Source organism: Spodoptera frugiperda, chromosome 4 (assembly GCF_023101765.2).
Source record: "Spodoptera frugiperda isolate SF20-4 chromosome 4, AGI-APGP_CSIRO_Sfru_2.0, whole genome shotgun sequence".
In the NCBI taxonomy this organism is placed as follows: Eukaryota; Metazoa; Arthropoda; class Insecta; order Lepidoptera; family Noctuidae; genus Spodoptera; species Spodoptera frugiperda.
This window is the reverse complement of record NC_064215.1, coordinates 1779777-1801559: the sequence shown is the minus strand read 5'-3', so window position 1 is coordinate 1801559 and position 21783 is coordinate 1779777. Positions and strand designations below refer to the sequence as shown.

The following is a 21783-nucleotide window of genomic DNA, read 5'->3' as shown; positions in this document are numbered from 1 at the left end:
AAAAGAACAAACACTCCGCTCTAGTGGCGCCCTCTACTGACGTACCTTTGAAGCGAATCTTTTTAAGGAATTGCTTTGGCAGGCGAGGCTTCATGCGCCCCGTGCGTCCTGGAAACATACAGCAGCGCTCAAATATCGACCTTTATTACAACAGAACTTTTATTTTTATTAATATCTACGTGAAACAACCTCCGGCCCGCAGCCAGCGCTCCCTGCTTACACACAGTTAGTTCACAAATGAAAGATCAACCATCTTGTATTTATTTTCCATTTGAATGTCCATTCCATCTGTCACGAGATAAGTAAATGTGAAAGCTTTGTGGCAAGCACGGCGACTGATAAAGCCGTAACGTTACATTTATTTCTATAAACACGTATTAAGCGCTCAGCTGTCGGGAACATTAGATCGCTGGAAACATTAAAAAACAAACAAAATGTCGTTCCTTTATCCCTTTTGTAAATTTGTAAATAAAACATTAGAGTGGTGCGAGGTGGGTATTAGGCGCGGCTCCCGGCCCGGCACAGCGTGAGGTATAACGTCCTGACGCCAGGAATTAAGATGTCGACTGACAAAGATTAAAGAGTAATGCTTTAAGCCGGAGGAATCGGAAGACAATTTCATTTAAATCTAATCGAGCCGAGTCGCGCGGCCCAATGCGCCTCGCGATAATCCACGAATTAAACACGCGCGCGCCGCGCCTGCCTCTTGTCTTTACCTCCTTATGATTCCTGATGAATTCCTACTTCTCTATTTCCCGTTTGTCCTCAGGTTTACCGGTCGCCATACTATTGTTTAGTTATTTTGTTAATGTTCTGTACAAATTGATGAAGTTAGTCACAATCGATCAGTGTCAATTTGTAAAGAATAATGTGAAAGTTGACCTCAGCCTCATTACGTACCAAAGGTTGTTTAGTCACGGGCTCATATTATTTGATTTATGAGCCACCATGGAAGTGAGTTTAATTTTCTCTTGAAACAAACCTCACTATTTGCGAAACGTGAAGCTTCGTAATTCATCAATTACGTTGTTAAACTGTGTAATATTGAGCCGGCTGAGTGGCTGAGTGGCTGAGTGGCTGAGCCTGGGGCGTGCAGTTGATGATCTCGGAGGAACATTAAGTTGTAGTTTTACGCGGCACTCAATGATCCTACTTAATATTTTACAGGAGGGCCTGCCTCACGCGACGACGTGCCGAGACAAATTTTAATATAATTACACAATTTCATAAGCAATTTCATAGTGAAAATTGAATTTATTTTTGCTTCGTCAACGTAACTTTATAATTCGCAGCCGCTGTACACGGCGCGTATTATGAAAATAAGAGGAGCAAACTCGATTTGTTAGAGCCGTGCGTGTTATACGTACATAGATTACGTTCCTACATAAATATTTGCGAAACAATGTTTTCATTAAAACGTTCTGCTTTACAATATTACAGGCTAGTGGTACTATAGTCAGCTGTGTGTGTCCCGTGTCGTTGGCTCGTCATATAAAAATATGCTTATTCTGTATCTTCGGTCGGAATCCGATTACGTGTCGGTCGGTAATGGCAACAATTTCCCCTCGTATTTCCATTTATTCCTGGAATCATATGTTCATATATTTTCCTTCCTTAATGTACCTCCTTATGTAAACGTATCACTGTGTAGTTATTTTTAACAATGACTGATCTTTGTATGACGTAAAAGGGAAGTATCGAACAAAGTTTTATTTCCGAACAATTACTGAGCGACACGAAAATGAAATCAAGTAACATTTAATATTAAAAGTAACTTATTGTTGGGCCTGTGGGCGAGGATCTGCACAATGGCGGCAGTCTCGCAGCCTCACAGTCTCGCAGATTAACTCGGCACAAAGTCTGCGAAGAATAGCCTCGTGTTTAATTAATAAGCAAATAATTAACGATTCAAATCCTTGCGTTAAGGCGGAATGGTATCGTTCAATATTAACGAGCTAGTCGAATTAGCCGAGTCTCGCGTCTCCTCGCTTAATAATAATGCTCTAATCTCTTCTCATTCTCAGATGAGAATTGTATGAATACGTATTACCTTGTGATGCCTCTAATTGTGGAAACTGTTGAATATTCATCGGCAATTGTTGATGCAACTTGCAGTGATACTACATAATTTGTTAAAACAATTAATACATTTATTAGATGAACTCGATACAATTACCTAGATTTATCCTCTCTCCGTAGCGCTATAATGTTCCTAATACGTCACAGACAGATCTCCAATTCTTTACATTCAAGTTAAAGTGCCTATTTATACGCGAAGAATATTTTTGAACTTTTTCCAGCGAATTAAGCAAATAGTTTCGATGACAATGGGAGTGAAATGTCAGCGACTGTATCTGTAATGTGTATGTACAGAAGTACATTATGTGTACACAATACATAAGTCACGAGTGGTTTTATATCATCCAAATATTCTACAAATATTCAGGGAATCGTCCATTTGGCTGTCAGTAACAGAAATAGTAAATAAAATGAATATTAAGGGGCAACGTATTTACATATTCGCCTCGGCCAGTCCTTTAAATTACCCGACCACTGACTGCGAGTGAGTACCTGAAACAAAATACAGAATAACATTAGTAAAGTTGACAGACACCTGTACATACATACTTATATATTAGTAGATAGTTACACGTATGATAACATTAAATTCCATGTTGAATTTTATGGAAAAAACTAATACGTTGTTGATTTTAATATGGATCAATGTGAACCCTTTTTCTTTTTCAATTTATAGCAAATCAATCACGGATTAACTGGAGTAAGAACAGAATAATCCGGCCAATAATATGGGCGCTCACAATAGGGCTGCTCATCACTGCGGGTATATGTACCTACAACAGATAATGGAAGCTATGAAAGTGCAACAGTGCACAATATGACAGACGTTGGACGCCGTCTTCCAGCTGTCCGCCATTTGAGAGCCGCCATAATACCGAGTTACTCACCCTAACCGTCAAATTACACTTTTGAAGACAATTTTTCACTGCTATTTTAGTACCATACTTAGAAATCTAATACGTTTGCATCACTGCTGAGCTATGAGCCTCCTCTACATAAGAGGGGTTTGTTTGCATACCTACATAATGTATGATAGAATAATATAATTGATTAGAAAAACTGCTACATCACGACTTTTCTAACATTTCTATGTTTCCCTTAACAAGCATTCTAAACAAATATTTGTTTCCAAAACATTGAAAAGTCTCCCAAACAAGGAACATAAAACACAGAATGATAATACCGAACGCCATCACGGCCTCGATAAAGGGGGCTGAGCAGATCAGTAGCCGTTCCATGTTTCCGCAACATTAGTTCGGGAAGATTCGCTTTATGTTCCGAGCATTCAAAAACAAGCGACCGTGCGATTTATTAGCATAGGCGCAGATAGCGGCGCTTTGGAGGATGTGGAGTGCTTGAGATGTTTATCCGGAGGACATGAAGCTACGTAGATACCTACATGAAGATTACGGACCAATGACTCTACTAAAATTGTTCTCACGTGCGACTGCTGATATTGTTTAGTTTTTAGAAATTTTCAGCATGTGGTCTGGGATGGTGAGTGGTATATAGCAACATTGACATTAGACTACCTGCCTAACTGCCTACTGACCGGGATTCTTGTATTACTACCGAAGAATTTAGTACTTATCTCTTCGAGGATTATAAGACGAGATATTACGATGTCTTTGAGCCTAGCAGTCACTACGGGAACCAGATCAAAGCATCTCCAACAAACACGAAGGCTCGGCTAATACATTCGCAGATCGGCAGTATCGGTACATGTTACCAAAAGGTTGGACCACACTAATGAATTGGGTACCGAAATCCACTTTAAATTCTATTGGAAAATTCCGTGTTTCCCAGAGATTCGAAGCTTTTTTGCTAAAAAAGGGTGCGTTTTATCAATTCGGGGCTGGTGAGGCGTTCTAATTATATTATGTAGATTGGTCTGCGCTCGTAATCGACCAGCCTTTTACTGGCTGCCCTTACCTGTCACTGAGCCTGCGGTTTATAATATTAGCTTTAGGTTTCACTGATGTTTTTTTTATGTTTTTCGCTCTTTTTTGTTTAGGAAAATTTTAAACTAAACGGCCTTTGGTGTTAGATTTACACTATAATACCAACGACAACTCTTGCGAGTGCTGTCTTAATTTCCGTTTTATCAAGGTTACCTGCTTGTAGCGTTCTATCGAGAATGTATGTCTACTGACATGGTATGTCGACTGACAAATAAATTCTCCAACACAACCAATATTTCTATGGTAAAGCCTCATGTGACGGTGTATGATAAGTCGGCCGGTACAGACATAGTACATAATGGCAGTCGTACATTATGTATGCAACACTCCACGGTGACACGCGGCGTAATGTGCCGCGGTTCCATCACCACAGCTACTGAGCTTTGGGGAAATTTTCATTGCTAGTACACATGTACTGTCACGTCATCTGCTAATCAAGCTTATAAATTAGTATTACACGTAATTGGAATAAGCAAGACGTAGCAACTTTTAATTATTACGGTATTGTCCATCAATCATGTTTAAACCAAATAATCTCACCTGATACTGCAAGCTCAGTGTGTTTTATTAATTTATTTTTTCCTAGTTCGTCTGCCGGCTTTTCAACAGTTACATTAATTAGTAAGTTCAATGTAATAAAGGGTTCCAGTTCAACGTAGGGTCGACGTGGGTTCAAAATCTTGCTTCAAAAAGCCACAATAAAAAGAGTACAAATTATTAAAGCGATTGCAAGGCAGCAAACGGTTGAAACGAAATACAAAATTAAAATTCCTTCACGTTAAATTGGCATAAAATGACAAGTTTTATAACTAAAAACACAAAACTGGGCATTCGGAATAATTAGCGTCTCTTGGTCGTGGCTCGGCAGTCGACGAGCGCTATTTACATTTTTATGAGAGTGAGAGAGTGCACCGAACGAACGCCATCTAAATTAAACGCAGCGATGGACAGACGACGTAAAAACATAATACCATCCCCTAGTCGGGATAATTCGCGCACCGCTTCTATTTTCTACTATTTAGGTAACTATAAGAACATACCGGATTGTCCAAATATTGCAAGGTAAAGATGCCAAATATGTATAGCAATCACATCCACAGAAGTCATAGACAGATCGGGCAGATTTAAGAAGGTGCCAAAAACCCATACAATACATCGTGAATCGGTTCTTGCAGAAAGGTCCCCGTATCAAAGTCGGTATCATCGTCTCTCTGCAACGGTACAAATAGGAAATTTCCCCTGTAAGCCTTGCGAGGCAATCGCAGGCTCGTCCCGCGAGGCGAGGCGAGGCGGCTATAATTGAGCCGTGTACGTCTGAGACTGGCCAATATCTCCGCCATTATATGACGGAGTACCGGCCTCAGTGCCAGCCTGAGTTTTTCCGGAGCTTCGGAATTTAGTTTTGATCCTCCAATCAAATTGTATTCGAGCAGCACAGTGAGGGATTATGAGTAAATCTTAGCTAGGTAATTGTGGTACCTCAACATTTTCCCGCAGATGTCGCGACTGTCATTATCATTCCACCACTTATCAAAGAAATCAATTCATATGACTTGTATCAAACCAAGTAACTTTTTGCTCGATATTTCAGCTGCCAGTATAATGGAATAACAATTCTAAACTAACATAAAGCAAAATATTTGTCAATGACAACATGTTGTAATCGAGACTTAAAGGCTTAGGACTAGGTACGACACAAAATTAATTTTCTAATTTCGTTCAGCCTTCCTTTTTAAACAAACGCCTACATGAGGGGCTTGTGAGAATTAAACTATCGCGTCTAGAGAGACATTACGCTAACGTTAATGACATGAAGAGGTGCTCGGGAGTATAAAAGAAGATTGTGCGCCGCCATATTGGTGTGTTCCAGGGTTACTGTGACGTTTGTTACTAAGTAATAGGCTCCTAAGCACGGGATCAACATGCGCTACAAGATTACGGACCTCTTATAAAAGTGAATTGAACGGTGAGAGCAGGTCGTGTCGGGCTCGTCTCGTGCACGTGTCGTAACTGCTTACTTAGTTTTATCGTTTGGTGAGATGGCCTAGATCCACACTTCTGTTTAGTGTTCATAATCGGTTTGAAATAACGTAATGTAACATTGTTTCTCACAGAGGTAAACCGGAAATTACATGATTATATCGATTTTTCTAAGAATTTGAGGCTCCATAGAGAAATTTTCACCTAAACCATAGCGTATAGTAATCCTAACTAATTAAATGTAAAATAATTGCCAGTCACGATTTAATCTAACGCTAGTGTTATATTGAAGTTTCCAAGAATGCATTTCGACTAGTTTTGCTGGTGAGGAACAAGCAGCTGGTAGCAATTACCACCATCATTTAACATGGAGGCGGGGGTCGGCAGTCACGTAGGTGTGATCGAATCACTTGGCAGTGGGTAGACAGGGAGTAACAAAGCAGGCACTCCCAACTGTTAGATGGAAGAAATACAAACGAAACTGGCCGCAGCTTAAACTCTCAAATAGGAAGCAATAAATAAAACTGCGGACGAGTGTTTGCAGTAATTTTGTTTTAACTTTTTAAACTTATGGTCTGTTTGGTAACACAGGGAGTGTTTAAGAGTTTTATACAGTGTACCTAGCTTTTCGCTTATCACTTGTGTGTGGATGAATTGATTGATTACGCGTAAGGAATTAGACCCTGGGTTATTGTATCTTGCATGGGATGATGCTGATATTACTATTGTTCTTCGTTCAAGTATGTCTGCCGAGTAAGGCTTTAGGTTTGTTTCTTTAGTCGAACAAAATTTATTTCAATAAGCAGTCTCTAATTGCTGCCTGTGTGGGGCGACAGGAAAAGTGTATTTAACTGTTGGCTATTTAACTGAATGTTTCAAGTAGTTATTTCAATAAGATAAATGTAATTAGTTAAATCAAGATACTTGTTACACACAATCAAGATCAAACATCAACATGTTGTACCATACAAGCCACCGTTGAATTAAGGGCTACATTTGGCCAGCAGGCAAACGTGTAGCCACTACGTTATCCAGGCTGTAGCTGCGTGACTCCGTGAGTTACTGCGCTCGGGGTTCACTCCGCGCAGTGTGCCTGGGAGCCTTCGAGGCTGGAGTTATGTCACCAGGACACACAACCTGCAGCACTGAGCTGACGACTGACCTCTAGAAGTTGGTCTCTGGTTAGTTTAAATATTTACTTCAGTCGACAAATTGTTTGATGTCATGAATGTTGGTTTTGGGGAGGTCAGGAGAAAGACGTTTTGCATGTTCTTTTTTGTTGCTGTAGTTGCATTATCTAAAGCCTTACTAATGAGAATGATTGTGACTTTATACAATTTGAAATTAAAAGATCATGATCCATTTTATTAAATAAAATAATTAATAAATTGCGTGCTCAGCACGCTTTTTTACAGAATTGTTGAGTGATGTTATGAATATTTAATATTGTAACAACGACCAAAATACCATAGCGTCTAATTGTGTGTGAAACTGTGTCTCTTGCAGATAGGGCGGACTAAATTATGGGCAATATTTATGTGTTATGGGGCAAAGTATCGGAAACGGGGAGTTTAACATATTCTATGGGGGGGACAATTTATTCGCGACGTGTTATGGAGGATGCGTGAACGATGGGACGTTATCTGTGGTACTGTAGGGGGTTGGTTTGGTAGCTCTTTGATAATGATGTTCTAACATCACTAGTGTAGAGATTGTCGTAGTAGATCTACCAGCAAAATATTTTGTCAACCTCAAATTCTAATTCGAGAAAATATCAAATATTATCACACCCTGCATTGCACGGTTGGTGCGATGGTTGGGCAATCGGCTGCTGCACAACGTGTAGCGGGTTCGATTCTCGTACGAAACAACTCTTTGCGTGATCCACAAATTATTGATTTAGGTCTGGGTGTGATGTATATGTGACATTGTGGACGTAAACGTTTAATTATTATGTTATCGGCTTACTCACGTAATGTTTTGACGAGGAACTCGACTAGTTTCAAGCCATGCTCGAGGCTCATATTCATGAGCAGCATTTCGCGACACATGACGCGGCGATTGTCACGCTGCTACTGACGATTCGAGTTTCGTTAACGTAAACGTTTAAAAAAATACAACATTAAAACCACTCTCTAGATATTTTGTTTTCTTCACAATGATGATTTGAATAACCCATAAATTATGTCATAAAGTCATAAAATGTTTATAAGTTAACGACAATCATAAGAACAGACATACAAACGACATCCTGACACGGTCCTTAACCCACAAAGCGCTGCGACCAACCAGAACAGGGTATAAAGTACCAAGTACCAAGGTAATAACGTACCAAAGTACCACGTGACAGTGGTACCTCGCGTCATACTTGGAATACACTCATTTACCTCGAGAGGGAGACGCGACATAACTCAACCACAAGTTGAAATATTTCGCGAGTCGGCGATGAATAAAGTGGAAAATATGTTGGAGGCTTCATTACCAACATCTTTGATGATGATTGTGGGAAAAACTGGAATAAAAGTTATATTGAAATACACACACCTCAAGAAACGTTAAAAGAAAAGGTCGTGAGAAAACCTGGGCTTATAATTTCTAATTATAAGTTTGAAATCGCCAACACCCATTGAGTGTGTCTGGTGATTAATGCTCAAACCATATCCGTGCAGAGAAGAGGCATTTGGTCAGCAGCGTCTTACGGGCTGTTGATATGATTTATATACCTCAACATGTTCACCGTCGTGTGGTACTTTAGTGATCATCCTTATCTATGGTTTTTGGAACAAAATCGTTACTAAGGAATAGTTTAAGTACGTAATCATTAAATGTCTCGGAGTGCGGCAGTTTGTCTTGCGTTTGTTTATATAACTCCAATGGTGTAACGCTAGCTCACACTTAATGCATGGGGTTTATACCATGACTGGCAAAAGGCGGGTATCAAACATGTCGGTATTACGAGTATTACCTGTCAGGAAACATCACGCACCATGACAGTACATGAGTACACCATCATTTTAATGATAATGCAAATATTTACTAGACAGGTAATAACATATTGCTCGCTGTTTATATCTAATTATACCGACAAAGTTTTATATTGACATGTGTCTCAAACATGTCTCGAGAAATTTCCATTTCGTGAAAAGTCACATTGAATGTTAATTACCTACTGATCGATGGCATGACGTCGCTGTGATTGACTGTCGATTGCAAACTTTCTGTAATTACAAAGACATACAAAGTAGACTTCATAAAGTATACAAAATTGTGAGTTATATTAGTTCAACGAGCGTCATCATAAAATTAAGTAATAATCCAAGTATTTATGTGTAATATAAGGCAGACTGCAGTCACTGGCGGGGGATCCGCAGACATAACTAGCTGAGTGGCTGCCGGTCGTTAAACAAAAAGAGTTTGAACAATCACGCTGCTCTCTGCGGAGATATATTTGAAGATTTCTGTTAAATTAAACAGGAATATGAATTCGCTAAAAGTGCCTTGTACGTAGGTATATATTTTATTATTTAGAGATATATAATATCATGACTTTAGCTTCCTACACAAAGAGCGCGAATGAGTTTTTTGCTGTAGATTGATCGTAGCAGGCGAGTGGAAATCACGTACTTACATATACGAGAATACAAAGGCAAATAATACAAGATTTTCAATAGAGCACTCCAATAACTAAACAACCAACAGCCTCGGAGGGAGTACAAAATAAATTCACTTTCATACAATGTGAGAATATTCCCACCTCACGCGAGACGTGTATAAAAAGCTAACCAACCTGAACATAATCTAAGGAACCCATCCACGTTTGATGGTGTCAGTCCGCAAGCAACACTTTAATTGGTTCCCCTGTTAAGAATTAAGAGAGCTTCGCCCAACATACTTCGGCAAACTCCGTGGAACTTCGGCCAACTTCGGAAACGAGTTGGGAACTCCGTAGATTTAAAATATTTCTACTATCTAGAGAAGTATTCCCACACTATCTCCCGGTGTCCCCAGCACATAAAATGCAACGTTTCCTTCTAGTGGGCATTGACGCGACTTTTATACAGTTTTATCTAAGTCGCCATCTTCGTTTTAATAAAATTGGCTGAGCAGCGGCCAGCCAATCAGATCGCAGGAACGGGAAGAAGTGTTGAGTGCAAATGAAAATGTCGAATAATAATGGAAAGTTCAGCTGTCGATATTGATTTGATTTGCAGCGAGTCGTGAGATCGTGACTTAAGTAATAACGTGTTCAGTGTTCGATAATAGATCTGCGTGGCTCGATGCAATAACCTTTTACAAGGTGACAGTCACCAAACGTGTTTATTTGAACTGTTACATTTTATAATGCTACTTTAAAAACAAATTCAACAGTTTCTCGTTTTAAAAACCGACAGTAAACCTACTAAAAGAGGTATAAAAAGCTAAGACAGGAAAAGAAAACGTGAACATTGGAATCGTTTACGGATTGAGCAGTAATTCACATAGAATCGGTGCTCCCGTCCGATCGGCCGATACATTCGATTCGAATACAATAAACAACAAAGCAGTTTCATTAGGATTCGCCCCGCGCCGCCTCACCACGACCAAAGGGTTTCTCATTGAAATTCTCTATGCTGCGTTTACATTAGCCAGTGCACTGGAATACTCACTGCTATAACCCAATGAAACACACATCGTATACAACATTTAAAAAAGTAATCTGACTTCAAATGGTTAACGAACCTCCATTTTTAAATCGGGTAAAATACCTAAAATCTTTTCTAAGTCTATAAAATACTATGCTGTAAACCGCGTCAAAATTACTTCAGCCAAAAGCTAGATTGGTAGCACATATATACACATATACATACAGGTCAAACTGAGAACTTCCTTTTTTCAATTGGTTAAAAATACATAATTACGTTTAAATGTTCCAGTTGACAACTATACGAAGTTTTAAAAGTTAACACATTGATATTCAAAACGCTGACAGAACACATTGTCGCAGGTTTAGTGGGAAATACCGTACATCACAGATGGCATCGAGCAGCGCTCTATTTATAGAAGTTACACATTAACGAGCTAGTCCAGCAGTGGGGCTAGTTTAGCATATAACTGTCACATAACTGTTCCATTCATGTCATTCCACGGGTCGATGGCTTGTAAAGGACAACATTTTAATCAGGACCATAAAACATTTGAAATATTTCTTCCACTTCGAAATAGATTATAAAGTATTACGATAAAATTGTCTGCTGATATAAATGGTGCATATTTTAATAATTTCATCTGATTTAATAATAATAGAAAGAGATATCTCGAAGAAAAAATATATTTGAATATCTAGAATGGGAGATAACAGAGACATTACTGCGCGATGTTGATTGCTACTAATAAATTGTTACATGACAGATATCATTAGAGCGTCTGGGATACTTTAAATAAGGGTAAGTTCAGCAAGCCTGTATTTTTAGGTACTTTGCACTGTCGTAAGTACTCGACCGCGGAAAACAAACGCACATCGTGAGCCGCGGGCGCGGGCAGTTACCGAGATTTACACAGGGCTCGACTCCCAGCTCGCGAGTTACGGACGATTGACGGCCCTGATGCTGTTTACATACAACTTCATGTTATCATCTCGATCCGTCTGAACACAGCATCGGACTCAACATCAAATTAAGTTGTTTTACATTACATTCTAATAGAAAAAGATTTATTAGTGAACGAAGAATTCTTGCTTCGCTACTAAAACAAAGCGGTTTACTAGTAGGTACTACCTTATGTCCATTGACGAACCAATTTAGTGTTGGTTACAAGCTATTGACGTAAATGTGCGAAGAAAACATAACATTATTTATATTTATTGTTATTAAAATGGAAAACCTATTAATAGGTGCCTTACTTAAACGCCTTTCGATCTACGAAACAGCTATAATAATATACTTAGTTTTGTAACTCTGGTAGGAAAAGTAACAGATAATGCAAACTATTTCCACAACTACAAGACAAATATATTTGAGTTTCTTATAAATTCTACGTCTGTTAGAGCAATGGAAGCAATAAAAATAAAAGCAAGAAGTAGTGAAGAAGCAATTAATCGGTTGAAGTGAACTGATTAGTTTTGTTTAGCCGCCATTATCCGCGGCTCCCGCTCGCCTGGTCTTTGTTCCAAAACTTGATCAACTCTACTTAGCCACTAACTCTCAGCCTAAGTTTAAACCTAGAGTAAACCGAACCAACAGCCAAGTTTGCACCTGAAAAATTCAGCTAAGTTCTAACTTAATAATCACAAGTTTTGAAACAAAGCTGTGCTTAGCTCCAACTTTTAAATTGATATTAATTAAGGAAGTTTTTTATGTGTTCTTAGAAACGGACTTATTATTTCATTTTATGGTTTCACTGTGTGCATCAATTCTTACATAGCACAATACACACTTCGACATAACTAACACTACGTTCTACTATATGCTCTATTTCATTATCATAAATGTCTCCTTCATAAGCTTTCACTAGGAAATCATTATCATGTCCCCACATACGGAGAATACATCCATAAACAAACGTACTACTTAACGTAGTGAACTATTGTAGGGCGTGAAGGAAAGTGTTTCAAACAAACAAATAATACAATTAGTCCACGATCTCGGAACTAGAGCGATGGAATGACAAATAGTAGATACTGAGATTGCATTACATTGGCAGTTTCATTAGAACTTGAAGAACACTTTCCTTTCCAACAACAGTACAAAATTAGAAATACTTAGGTAGGTACTTATATGACCGTGCCTTATTGGGTAACACTTATATCTGTAGCCGTAAAACTACTAATTTTCGAGTTGTCAATTAGAGGGGTATAATACCTATCACATTTTTAAAAGTCTAAAGATAAATTAATCTTTATGATGAATCGTATAAAAATTCTAAATCTTCTTACTAGACTAGACAAAGGTGCACCTTAAAACAAACGCCACTCGTAGAATTCCCCATTAATCCGGTGCAACTTGGGCAAGTCCCATTCATTGCGTTTATGCATCGCGCGGGCCATTCACGTGACTTATAGTAGCGCCTGTACGGAGTGTGATCCTCCGAATATAACGTGGAAATACCGAAGAAGCATTATTTTTATGAATCTAGATTCAGGTAACCTAAGTACTTCCTAAAACTGCATTTTTAAAAGTTCAGTGACTTAGTGTGATTTACAAATTGCTTGCTAAGCGTATATATTACGGATAACCTGTCCCTGTAAAGGAGACGTTGGTTCGGCAGTAGATTTATTCGGTCTGATGGTGCCTATTATCTTAATTTCAATTTATTAAATTACGTCTGTGTATTATGAAAATTCGATACAGGCAACTTTTGATATAAATCTTAAGTAATTGTTTGCTCATCCCTACACAAAACTCTTTGTTAATTCATCTGACCCACCCTCCTGACTGACACACACTATTTGTAACAACAATGTGCGCTAATCGCCTCTCTCATCACACCACCTCACTCGCCTCACTGACCCCTCCACAGCGTCACGTCTCAATCGGTGGACACGGCAGGGCAGCCATTATTCAAGCCATTTCCTTCATAAGCAGCAGGATCGTCCCAAAACGATTTAACATACAAATGCCATTGATTCGGCAGGTGATTGATTACCTGCGCCATTCCCAATATGTCTGCCGGAGACGGGGAGTGGTGGGGAGGTAGACGCCATAGTTTTTCCAAGGTAAATTGATTTATACTCAAGTAAAGAATAGAACAATCGAAGGAAAACTATCGCTGTCTAGTTGTTTACATACCGATAATTAATTACACTATCTTCAAGAATTTTCTATCAGTTTTCCGTAACAAGGTTTCTTTAATTGCTAAGATATTACCTGCACTTTATTTTATTTACATATTCGGAGTCTGTATGCAATTAGTAAACATGAACAATTTGTTATAGTACGTCAGCAAAGCTACTATAGTTTAGATATCGGAGGGGGGGGGGGGGGCAGTGGGCAGACTGTTCTAGATAGATGGCAATAGATTGCCGGCCGCTCACTCTTCCATATGGAATATCGAGAGATTGTGACTCCAGCCATATAAAGCCAAACCTTTCCGAATACTCCCTGACTTCACATTGCTTCTTTATTTATTTCTGTGTCGCCAAATTGTGTGAAAAGTGGTAGGAATCGAGCTAGGTAGGTAATGGTATATAGAACTCGCGAAATTGCGAAGAAAATTGCTACAAGTACCATTATGGAGTAAAACGTTGATATCAAATGATGTCGTTTTATCTAGGACAATATTTTATCTGACTTAATAAATACAGACTGTAGATATGTGTCGTGTAATAATGTATTATTGCGTTTAGTTGTTTCATTTAACCGAAAATAAGCTCAACTATCCTATGAGTTTTCGTTCGTCAGCGCCTACTTCACAACTTGTCACTATAAAATAGTGAAGATAGAAAATATCTTTGAACAATTCCCATTCCATTTCCCTCGGCAGGCGCTCCGTGATTGTCGAACAATTCCCGGCATTTATTCAGATTGTAACTTCCACTCACTTCTTAACTACAAAGGTAGCACTTTCAATCAACTTTTAGTCCCAAAGTCAATTTGCAAGTTCCAAAGCGCGTAGGCCGGCTGCGCATGCTCCGACAAATTGCTCAAAGTGCTGCCGATAGACAATCACCTCCGACATTTTATCGCCGATATGGCAGCCGACCCAGCTGTATAGTGCTCCACGACTTTGCCTGACCTGCCAGGTAATATAGTTACTGGTGGGCCCCACCCGCGCACTGAACCCGAGTGCTTTAACTTTTGTTTCCAACGACAGCATCATGCATCAACTTTCCATGTTAGGGATAAAGCAATTGTTCCTAAATCAATTGCTTGGCCTGGTATTTGTACTCGCGTCGGAATGAAACGACGCGATGTTTTATTTGTCTGCGGGGGAACAAAGCAGAAAATGTTCGGAGCAACAATTTGTGGCCGCAACTATTGGCGATGGAGGATCCGGCACTCGATACTCGTACTCTGATGTATACGGGAAAGTTAGGTTTTTATAAAGTTGCTAGCGTGATAGATTGCCTAGGACAGGGATATTCATCAATTTTGATATTCAGAATCTAGATAAAACTGCGAAGTAATTACTGGTTTAAAGATGACTCAGCGTGGCGTGAGGGAGCACCTAAATTAACCCCTTAATTTGTAATGTCACTTATAGGTAAGTGTCACAAAAATGAACATAATGTATTTGTCGTTCAATCAAATAAAATAATTGTTTAGTGAGTGAACTCAACGTCACTTTAATTTGTAGTTGTTGTTTGTCCGTGAACAAATGAGTCGGCGGTGATGTGTCAGTCCCTGCTCCGCGAGCAATCAGGCTGCGGTCTGCAGCCGATAGCAGGGCGGGGACCGACAGCACTCGTTAAACATTGCTTTAATCACATGTCAGTCATTGGGAAATAGTTTTTGGATCTAAGTTTCATAATAATTGTATTTAAAAAGTAAATCTTTTTCATAAAATTCAACGTGTTTTGAACACAAGTATATATTTTTAAAGATATCCCCAATTAGTTTTTTCTTCTTTCACAAATTTTGCAACCAGATTGAGGAGTCAGTTTGAAAAGCGGGAATCGAACCCACGACATATGGCACAGCAGCCAGTTCCAACAGTGTAGTCCAAAGTAAAATCTCCCAATATTTTCAATTTTATTAATCACGACAATAACATGACAGTTCACTCACCAATAAGCGATCAACTTAAGTATCAGTAAAGGGCCAACTCGATAATATTAGCAATTTACCTGAAACAATGGAAGACGCATTAATGAAACGTTTAGCCTAGATTACGAGCAGCCGCTCTGACGGGTAAATAACTGGCTTAATACAATACCACACTATAACATGTTCTACAGAAGGTCAAGGAACTATGAAATGATAGATTAAATAGAAGTTCATAATGGTTATAGAAGTTTCAGTGGTATATTGGTTTTTCTTTTTCGTTTTTATCTATCTATCTATATTTAAATACCTATTTTTATTGAAACTGATTTAACAAGAAAATAAATAAGTCAAATTACACAAATAAATCATTTCATATAGGTAACGTAATTTCTCAACTTAATCGTGTTCGATTGCCGAATATTAATATTTCATAACTATTTCAATTTCAATAATAGTTTACATTCTATTTCATAATACGATACGATAGTTATAACATAATTTATTATTAATTTACCTATTATATTTCACAAAAGTAATATTATTTACAGCTAAATGTGCCTGTACTGACTTGACTTTCTGGCCATGTGTCTGCCCGGTCCCCGGAGGGCGGTAAGGGCACCATTTCCCTCTATCTGATCGTGCTCATTGACAGCAAATTATGATGAATGCCCCAATAATACGGATCATCTCGGCGATTGTAATGTTTCAATTATAAACGGTACGATTCATTGTTTATTCTACATAGTTACCTTGAAAATTTAATGTTAAACGAATTCGGTATTACTTAGAATTAGATTTGATATAGACCTACTATTCTATGAATTAATCTTATCATGAGTAATACCCGTTAAAGTCTGCCCTGTCGGAGTCCTGAGCGAATTACTTCTCTGCCATACTTCTCACCACAAAATCCTATTATGGTAGCTGCTGTCGCCAAGTTTAATGACGTCACGACAATCCTATTTTTAGTTGCGAAGAAATAACTTAGTTGTTTGGCCAGCAATAACTTGGAACAGAGGACACATTAGTACTCCGAGCAGGTAGGAGGACCTAATGGAAACTTGGTGGACCGTGGCCGTGGTGGGGACGCGGCGGTGGGGAACATTACTTATTGTTTCTGCTACAGTTTTAATCAATAGAATTTAATTGGTATGAAACAGACAGGTTGGGAAAAGAAAGAACGTTTAGACATGTACCTAGGTAAGTAATATTTCTGTTAGAAACTTGTCACAAGCTCATTGAAGGATGCAATCAGCATACAATAACCCGAGAACAGTACAGAGCGAGCCATCAGTCGAGACTCCGCCGGTCGCCGCTCCAGCCGCATAGCATTACGAAGTTGGTCGGCTGTGACGTGCCGCGCCTCGTGATCCACTCGCAACTACTCCAGGCGGGAACCGAACTTTGTACAACGTGCGAGAACTAACGAATTTATAGCTTAGATGCTGTGATTCCAGATAAAGTACTTGTTTACTAATACGGGCGGGTTTCTGGCAGCAATTTACTAGAATATTGTCAAGTTCCAAATTGTATTGCAATTTCATTTCAAGAGTTATAATTGTAGCTCTGCCGACGGGATCTATATGGAAATTGGAATATTGGGAGTTTTGTCAAAGTGAATATATTTGGATATAACCAATTATTTATTGTACGGCAACATTTCCTCCATTGTGTATCGCATGTACATCAACTAGCGAGCTTTGACAATTTGTTTGATATATTTTCCACTTAGCAACTCTTGAAGAAAGTCAAGTTTGAGTGAGTCGTCGAAATAAGTTGGAAATAATCAAGTATGAAGCCGTAGGTCGCGTGGCAATCATTATATTATTTATGAAGCCTTCAAATCGTTGTGACTATCGAGTATACAAAGGATATATCTTTTAAAATATTGAGTGTTGTTGTATCTACGAACGTGTGAATGGTATCGCCCAGTGTGGTATCGCCAACGCCCGCTCAGCGCAGTCGAGCGCGTGCTAATGCGCTTGATATTATAATTATGCTCAACGCTTATTTTATGAGCTTTCTTTGATTATAGTCTGTGAAACGAAGAAAAAGGGGAATTAGAAGATATATAACGAAGTATGTGTTCAATATAACTATAACGCATACACTCTACGTTTATATTAATTATATCTAGACTAGTATATCAGCATGATATTCATATTGCAACACATTTCATAGAAGTATTGCACCATGGTGGCTCCGTGGTTGGTCTCGAAAGAGGATCCGGTGTTTCTTTCAGGTTTATATGGTGGCCACCGGGGAGGTTTTAGTGAGGTAAAAGCCCCACACCCCTTAGTCTTTATCCTCAAAAAGCTAGAGTACCTTTTCAAGTTTTCTACCCGTCAACAAGACGAAACGGTAGTTTAACACAAATTCGGAAACAGACCTATTCAAATTTTAGGGTTATCACATTACTCAGTACTCAGATAATATACTACATACAAAAATGAGAAAATGTTTAGTGTTCCCTGATATTTCCTCTCAATCATAGCTTGCAGTCCTCAGTGGCTGGCTCCCGTGGCCGCGCGCAGTAACAACTCGATGCAATTTAAACTTGTCCGTGTAATTTCGCGGGGCTTACCGTGTCTGTTGTCGGCTTACTAGCCGACCGAGGATTGTCTCGGATTCGATGCTCGGCTGAAACGGTTTCGTTGTAAACGACTCCATTGCCTACATCGATATCTTGGAGTCATTTACTTATTTGTTTTTATTTTATGTTCCTTCTTTTCTAAGATTAATTCTTATTGTTGTAAACAATTTTCCAGTTGAGTATAATTCAAGGTTTAGTTTTCCAGTGTGAGAATGTCTAGTTCCAAAGTGGATATCTAGTTGCCAAGACTACGTAAACTGTTGCAACAAATTAAACGTATTTGCAGAGAACAGTTCATGATCTGAATAGTACTTTGAGTTAAGCTGTACGAGTATGTAAGCTTAATAGTAAGTTATTGCCTCGCCTCGCCTCGCCTCATCGAGTTAACTTAGCTAAGTACAACTTAAACCGTAACACAATCAGCCGCGTGCACAGCCCCCATTATCAGTAATTAGTGTGTCCTGACTTAGCTTTGTACTTAATTATAACTTGGTGTAACTTACACTGCAGGTGCATAGCTCTGGAAGCATTTTCAATTACTTGTAGCGATTGAGCTTGTACCTACATATATGTATGTGGGTAAGTTTCTTTGAACTTTCAGTGAAGTAACTGTAATCTCCGTTCTATTTGCCAAGCATGGGGATTATGACTTTTGGCCTGGATTCTATCTATTTATTTAAGATATAAAGTAAACACTTATCTTTCTAATATTGTAAATGCGAATGTTTGTAACTCAAACACGTCAAAATAGCTAATGGGATCGGGATGAAATGCAGATAGTTTACCTCACCATTGGTAAGTCTACTGTGTTCCGCCCCTCATGGTGGATGGACCCGCAACACCAGAGTTGTCACAATTAAGTGAATTGGCGGTGCAATTTACTGATAAAAATGTACGAGTGTATTGTTTGTAATTACTATTCCTTATTACAGAACAAAGAAGGACTGAATACTCGCTGAGCAATTACCGGCAGTAGAGTAAAGTTGTAGCAGTGACACTTAAATGGTAATGTGTTTGTAGAGCCATCGCTCCGGCTCTACAACTACAACTCTATCGCTCCACCGTCGCTCGATGTAGAGCTGGAGACGAACCGTCGCGTTGGCTTACAGACTCTACGTAAGACTAGAAACTTGTCGTTTATACTAAGTAAAGGAGATGAAATAACAACGGGTGTCTTTTACCTGTATTTTGTATGTATCAATATGGTTGTAGTTATAGTGACTAAAATATGACACGTGTTTATTTCTGGTTTGTAAAGTTTATAGGAAAGTTTTGAATTAAAAAAGTCGGAACCTTGCCTTATCTGTGACAAGCATATAGATTTAATAAACGAAACTATCAATATGTATAGGTAACATCCAATACGAATAAAACATTTTTATAAAAAGGGAACCTTTTTTGAAGTCGGTTAAATAGGATTTTACAACTAGGTACTTGTATGTTATTAAAACTGTATATATATAAATAGGTACCTGTAACTACGGAAACAGGAAAACAATCAAGATTCAGTATTGATTAATAGTTCAACAATAAATTGTCAATAACAGGAAATTAATTTAAAACAAATCTATCGACAAATGGTAATGAGCAGAGATCTCCAGTGGCAGAGCACCTGCATTTTCATATCGTTAATAATTAATGGAGGCGCCGTCTGCCGCCGCCTGCCGCCGCGTGCCCGCCGCTTCCCCGCAGCGCGCCCGTCTCGTGCCCGCCGCTGCCCAGCGCCTGCCTGGTTTACATTGTAAATGAAGATACTATTGGTAAGCGGGCGATCAAATTAAGCAACTATTCGATATTATACTTGTTTGTTTCACGTTGGAATTGGATTTAGTTCTAGTTGTGTTATACTTTGGACATACAATATCTCATAATATCGGTACAGAAAGGTGACGCTAACACTTACACACACACACACAGACTCACGTGTCACGTCCAAAGTCAATATAGATAAATTAAAAACAAAATAAGCCTAACGAGCGCGGAGCATGGCGGCACTACTGCAGGCTGTATTGAAAATAATTAAATGGCGGAAATCTTCGAGCTCCATTGAACATCACGTTTCCAATAAACTGGCGACTGGTAACAGTAGAACAGTAGAACAGTGAGTGTTGGTAATTTGTAACACCTCGCCAGTAGCTCAGTGGCAACAAAGCGGGCTTCGGGAACCAATTACATGCTGTAATCACTTTCGCGAATATTTTCAATAACGTGTTTCAACTTGTAATTTTCGCTGAAGAATTGACGCTGCGACATTTTTTTAATAAATGTTGTACGGTTGTACCTTGTTTTATTCATGTTTGAACAAGCTTCTGCCAGAGGGTTCGTTCGTTCCAGAGCGATGAAAAGTAACCTATGTGTTATCCCAGACTATAATCTACCCCTGTTAAAAATTTAATCCTGGTCCATTGGCATTCATTATAGGATGACAAAGGTAAAGGAAATTACATTGATTTAAAATGGAAACCTGAAAAAATTATAACTACCTATTTTGGCTCCTTTTTTTCTAGTATAATAAGTAAGAAAGAGCAAGGAGTATGTAGGTAGTATTGGAGTCTTTATAATGTCTCGCAGTAAACTGTTGAATCTCCATCTTTATCGGACCTCACGGCGCCCCGGGGATGACTCGGGGCAATCTATTCAGGGCCCACAACACTTATTTATTTATATGGCTACTGTTTATTACCAAACGAAACACCGGAGCCGTTAATTTCAAAACTCCAACCTCATATAGCTCCATTTTATCAATAACTTCGATGAGTTATTCATAATCTGTGTTTTACGACCACGTCCCATGCTACCAGTAATTGCTCGCTCTCGAGTCACAAAAGACATTTTGTACTTTGTATTAACATAGTTCAAGCACCCGCCGCTAGATGGCGTTATTAAGCGGACGGGTCACGACACCGCGCGGTTCAAGTTTTTTCATAAAACCTCGGTTCAGCGGTTATAGTTAAACGTTCCTCTTGAAAATAACGAACACAGAGAACACCTGTCGTTTACGAACGCAGACTATTTCCCTTATATCTGTACATAACATTTTAGCGCCGCGTCGCCCGGGAATCGAACTTTGGTCCGTCGTAAAATTTAAGGGCTTGACGTAACCCGCTTAAATCATTTTTATTATGGTTGGAATATTTTCCTTTTTGTTGCGGGAACGCGTTGATATTTCGTTATATCGTGGGCAGACATAGCGGGTGCTCCTACATTCCTGTAATAACTACATTTATTATAATCAACCTTTACTTTTGATACACAGCTAGAAACTAGAACAATCACTGAGTCCAATTATCCGACCACACAATATATTGACCGCTCTGATAAATATTTATCTCCAACATAACGGTCACACCAGCCGAACTGTATCTAAGATGTTAATACTAGTAAGTTACCTGGGCTTAATATAAACCTCAGATAACGGCTCACAAAGGCCGGGACACAGCATCCAGCCGAGAGATATTAAAAATTCGTCCAGAAACAAAAGCGGCCATTA

At 38.9% G+C, this 21783-nt stretch overlaps 1 protein-coding gene across 4 annotated transcripts in view; it reads right to left on the bottom strand.

The window, feature by feature from the left end:
- The window catches only part of LOC118272398 (low-density lipoprotein receptor-related protein 2), a 179321-nt gene that overhangs the window by 49314 nt on the left and 108224 nt on the right, over positions 1 to 21783 (bottom strand). For 2 of the 4 annotated variants that reach the window (XM_035588883.2, XM_035588884.2), the window contains one exon: positions 46 to 108. The exons of the other annotated variants lie outside the window; for them this stretch is intronic. In XM_035588883.2, the coding sequence (XP_035444776.1) occupies positions 46 to 108 (63 nt within the window). The remainder of the gene's footprint in view (positions 1 to 45; positions 109 to 21783) is intronic. 4 annotated transcript variants of the gene reach the window in all.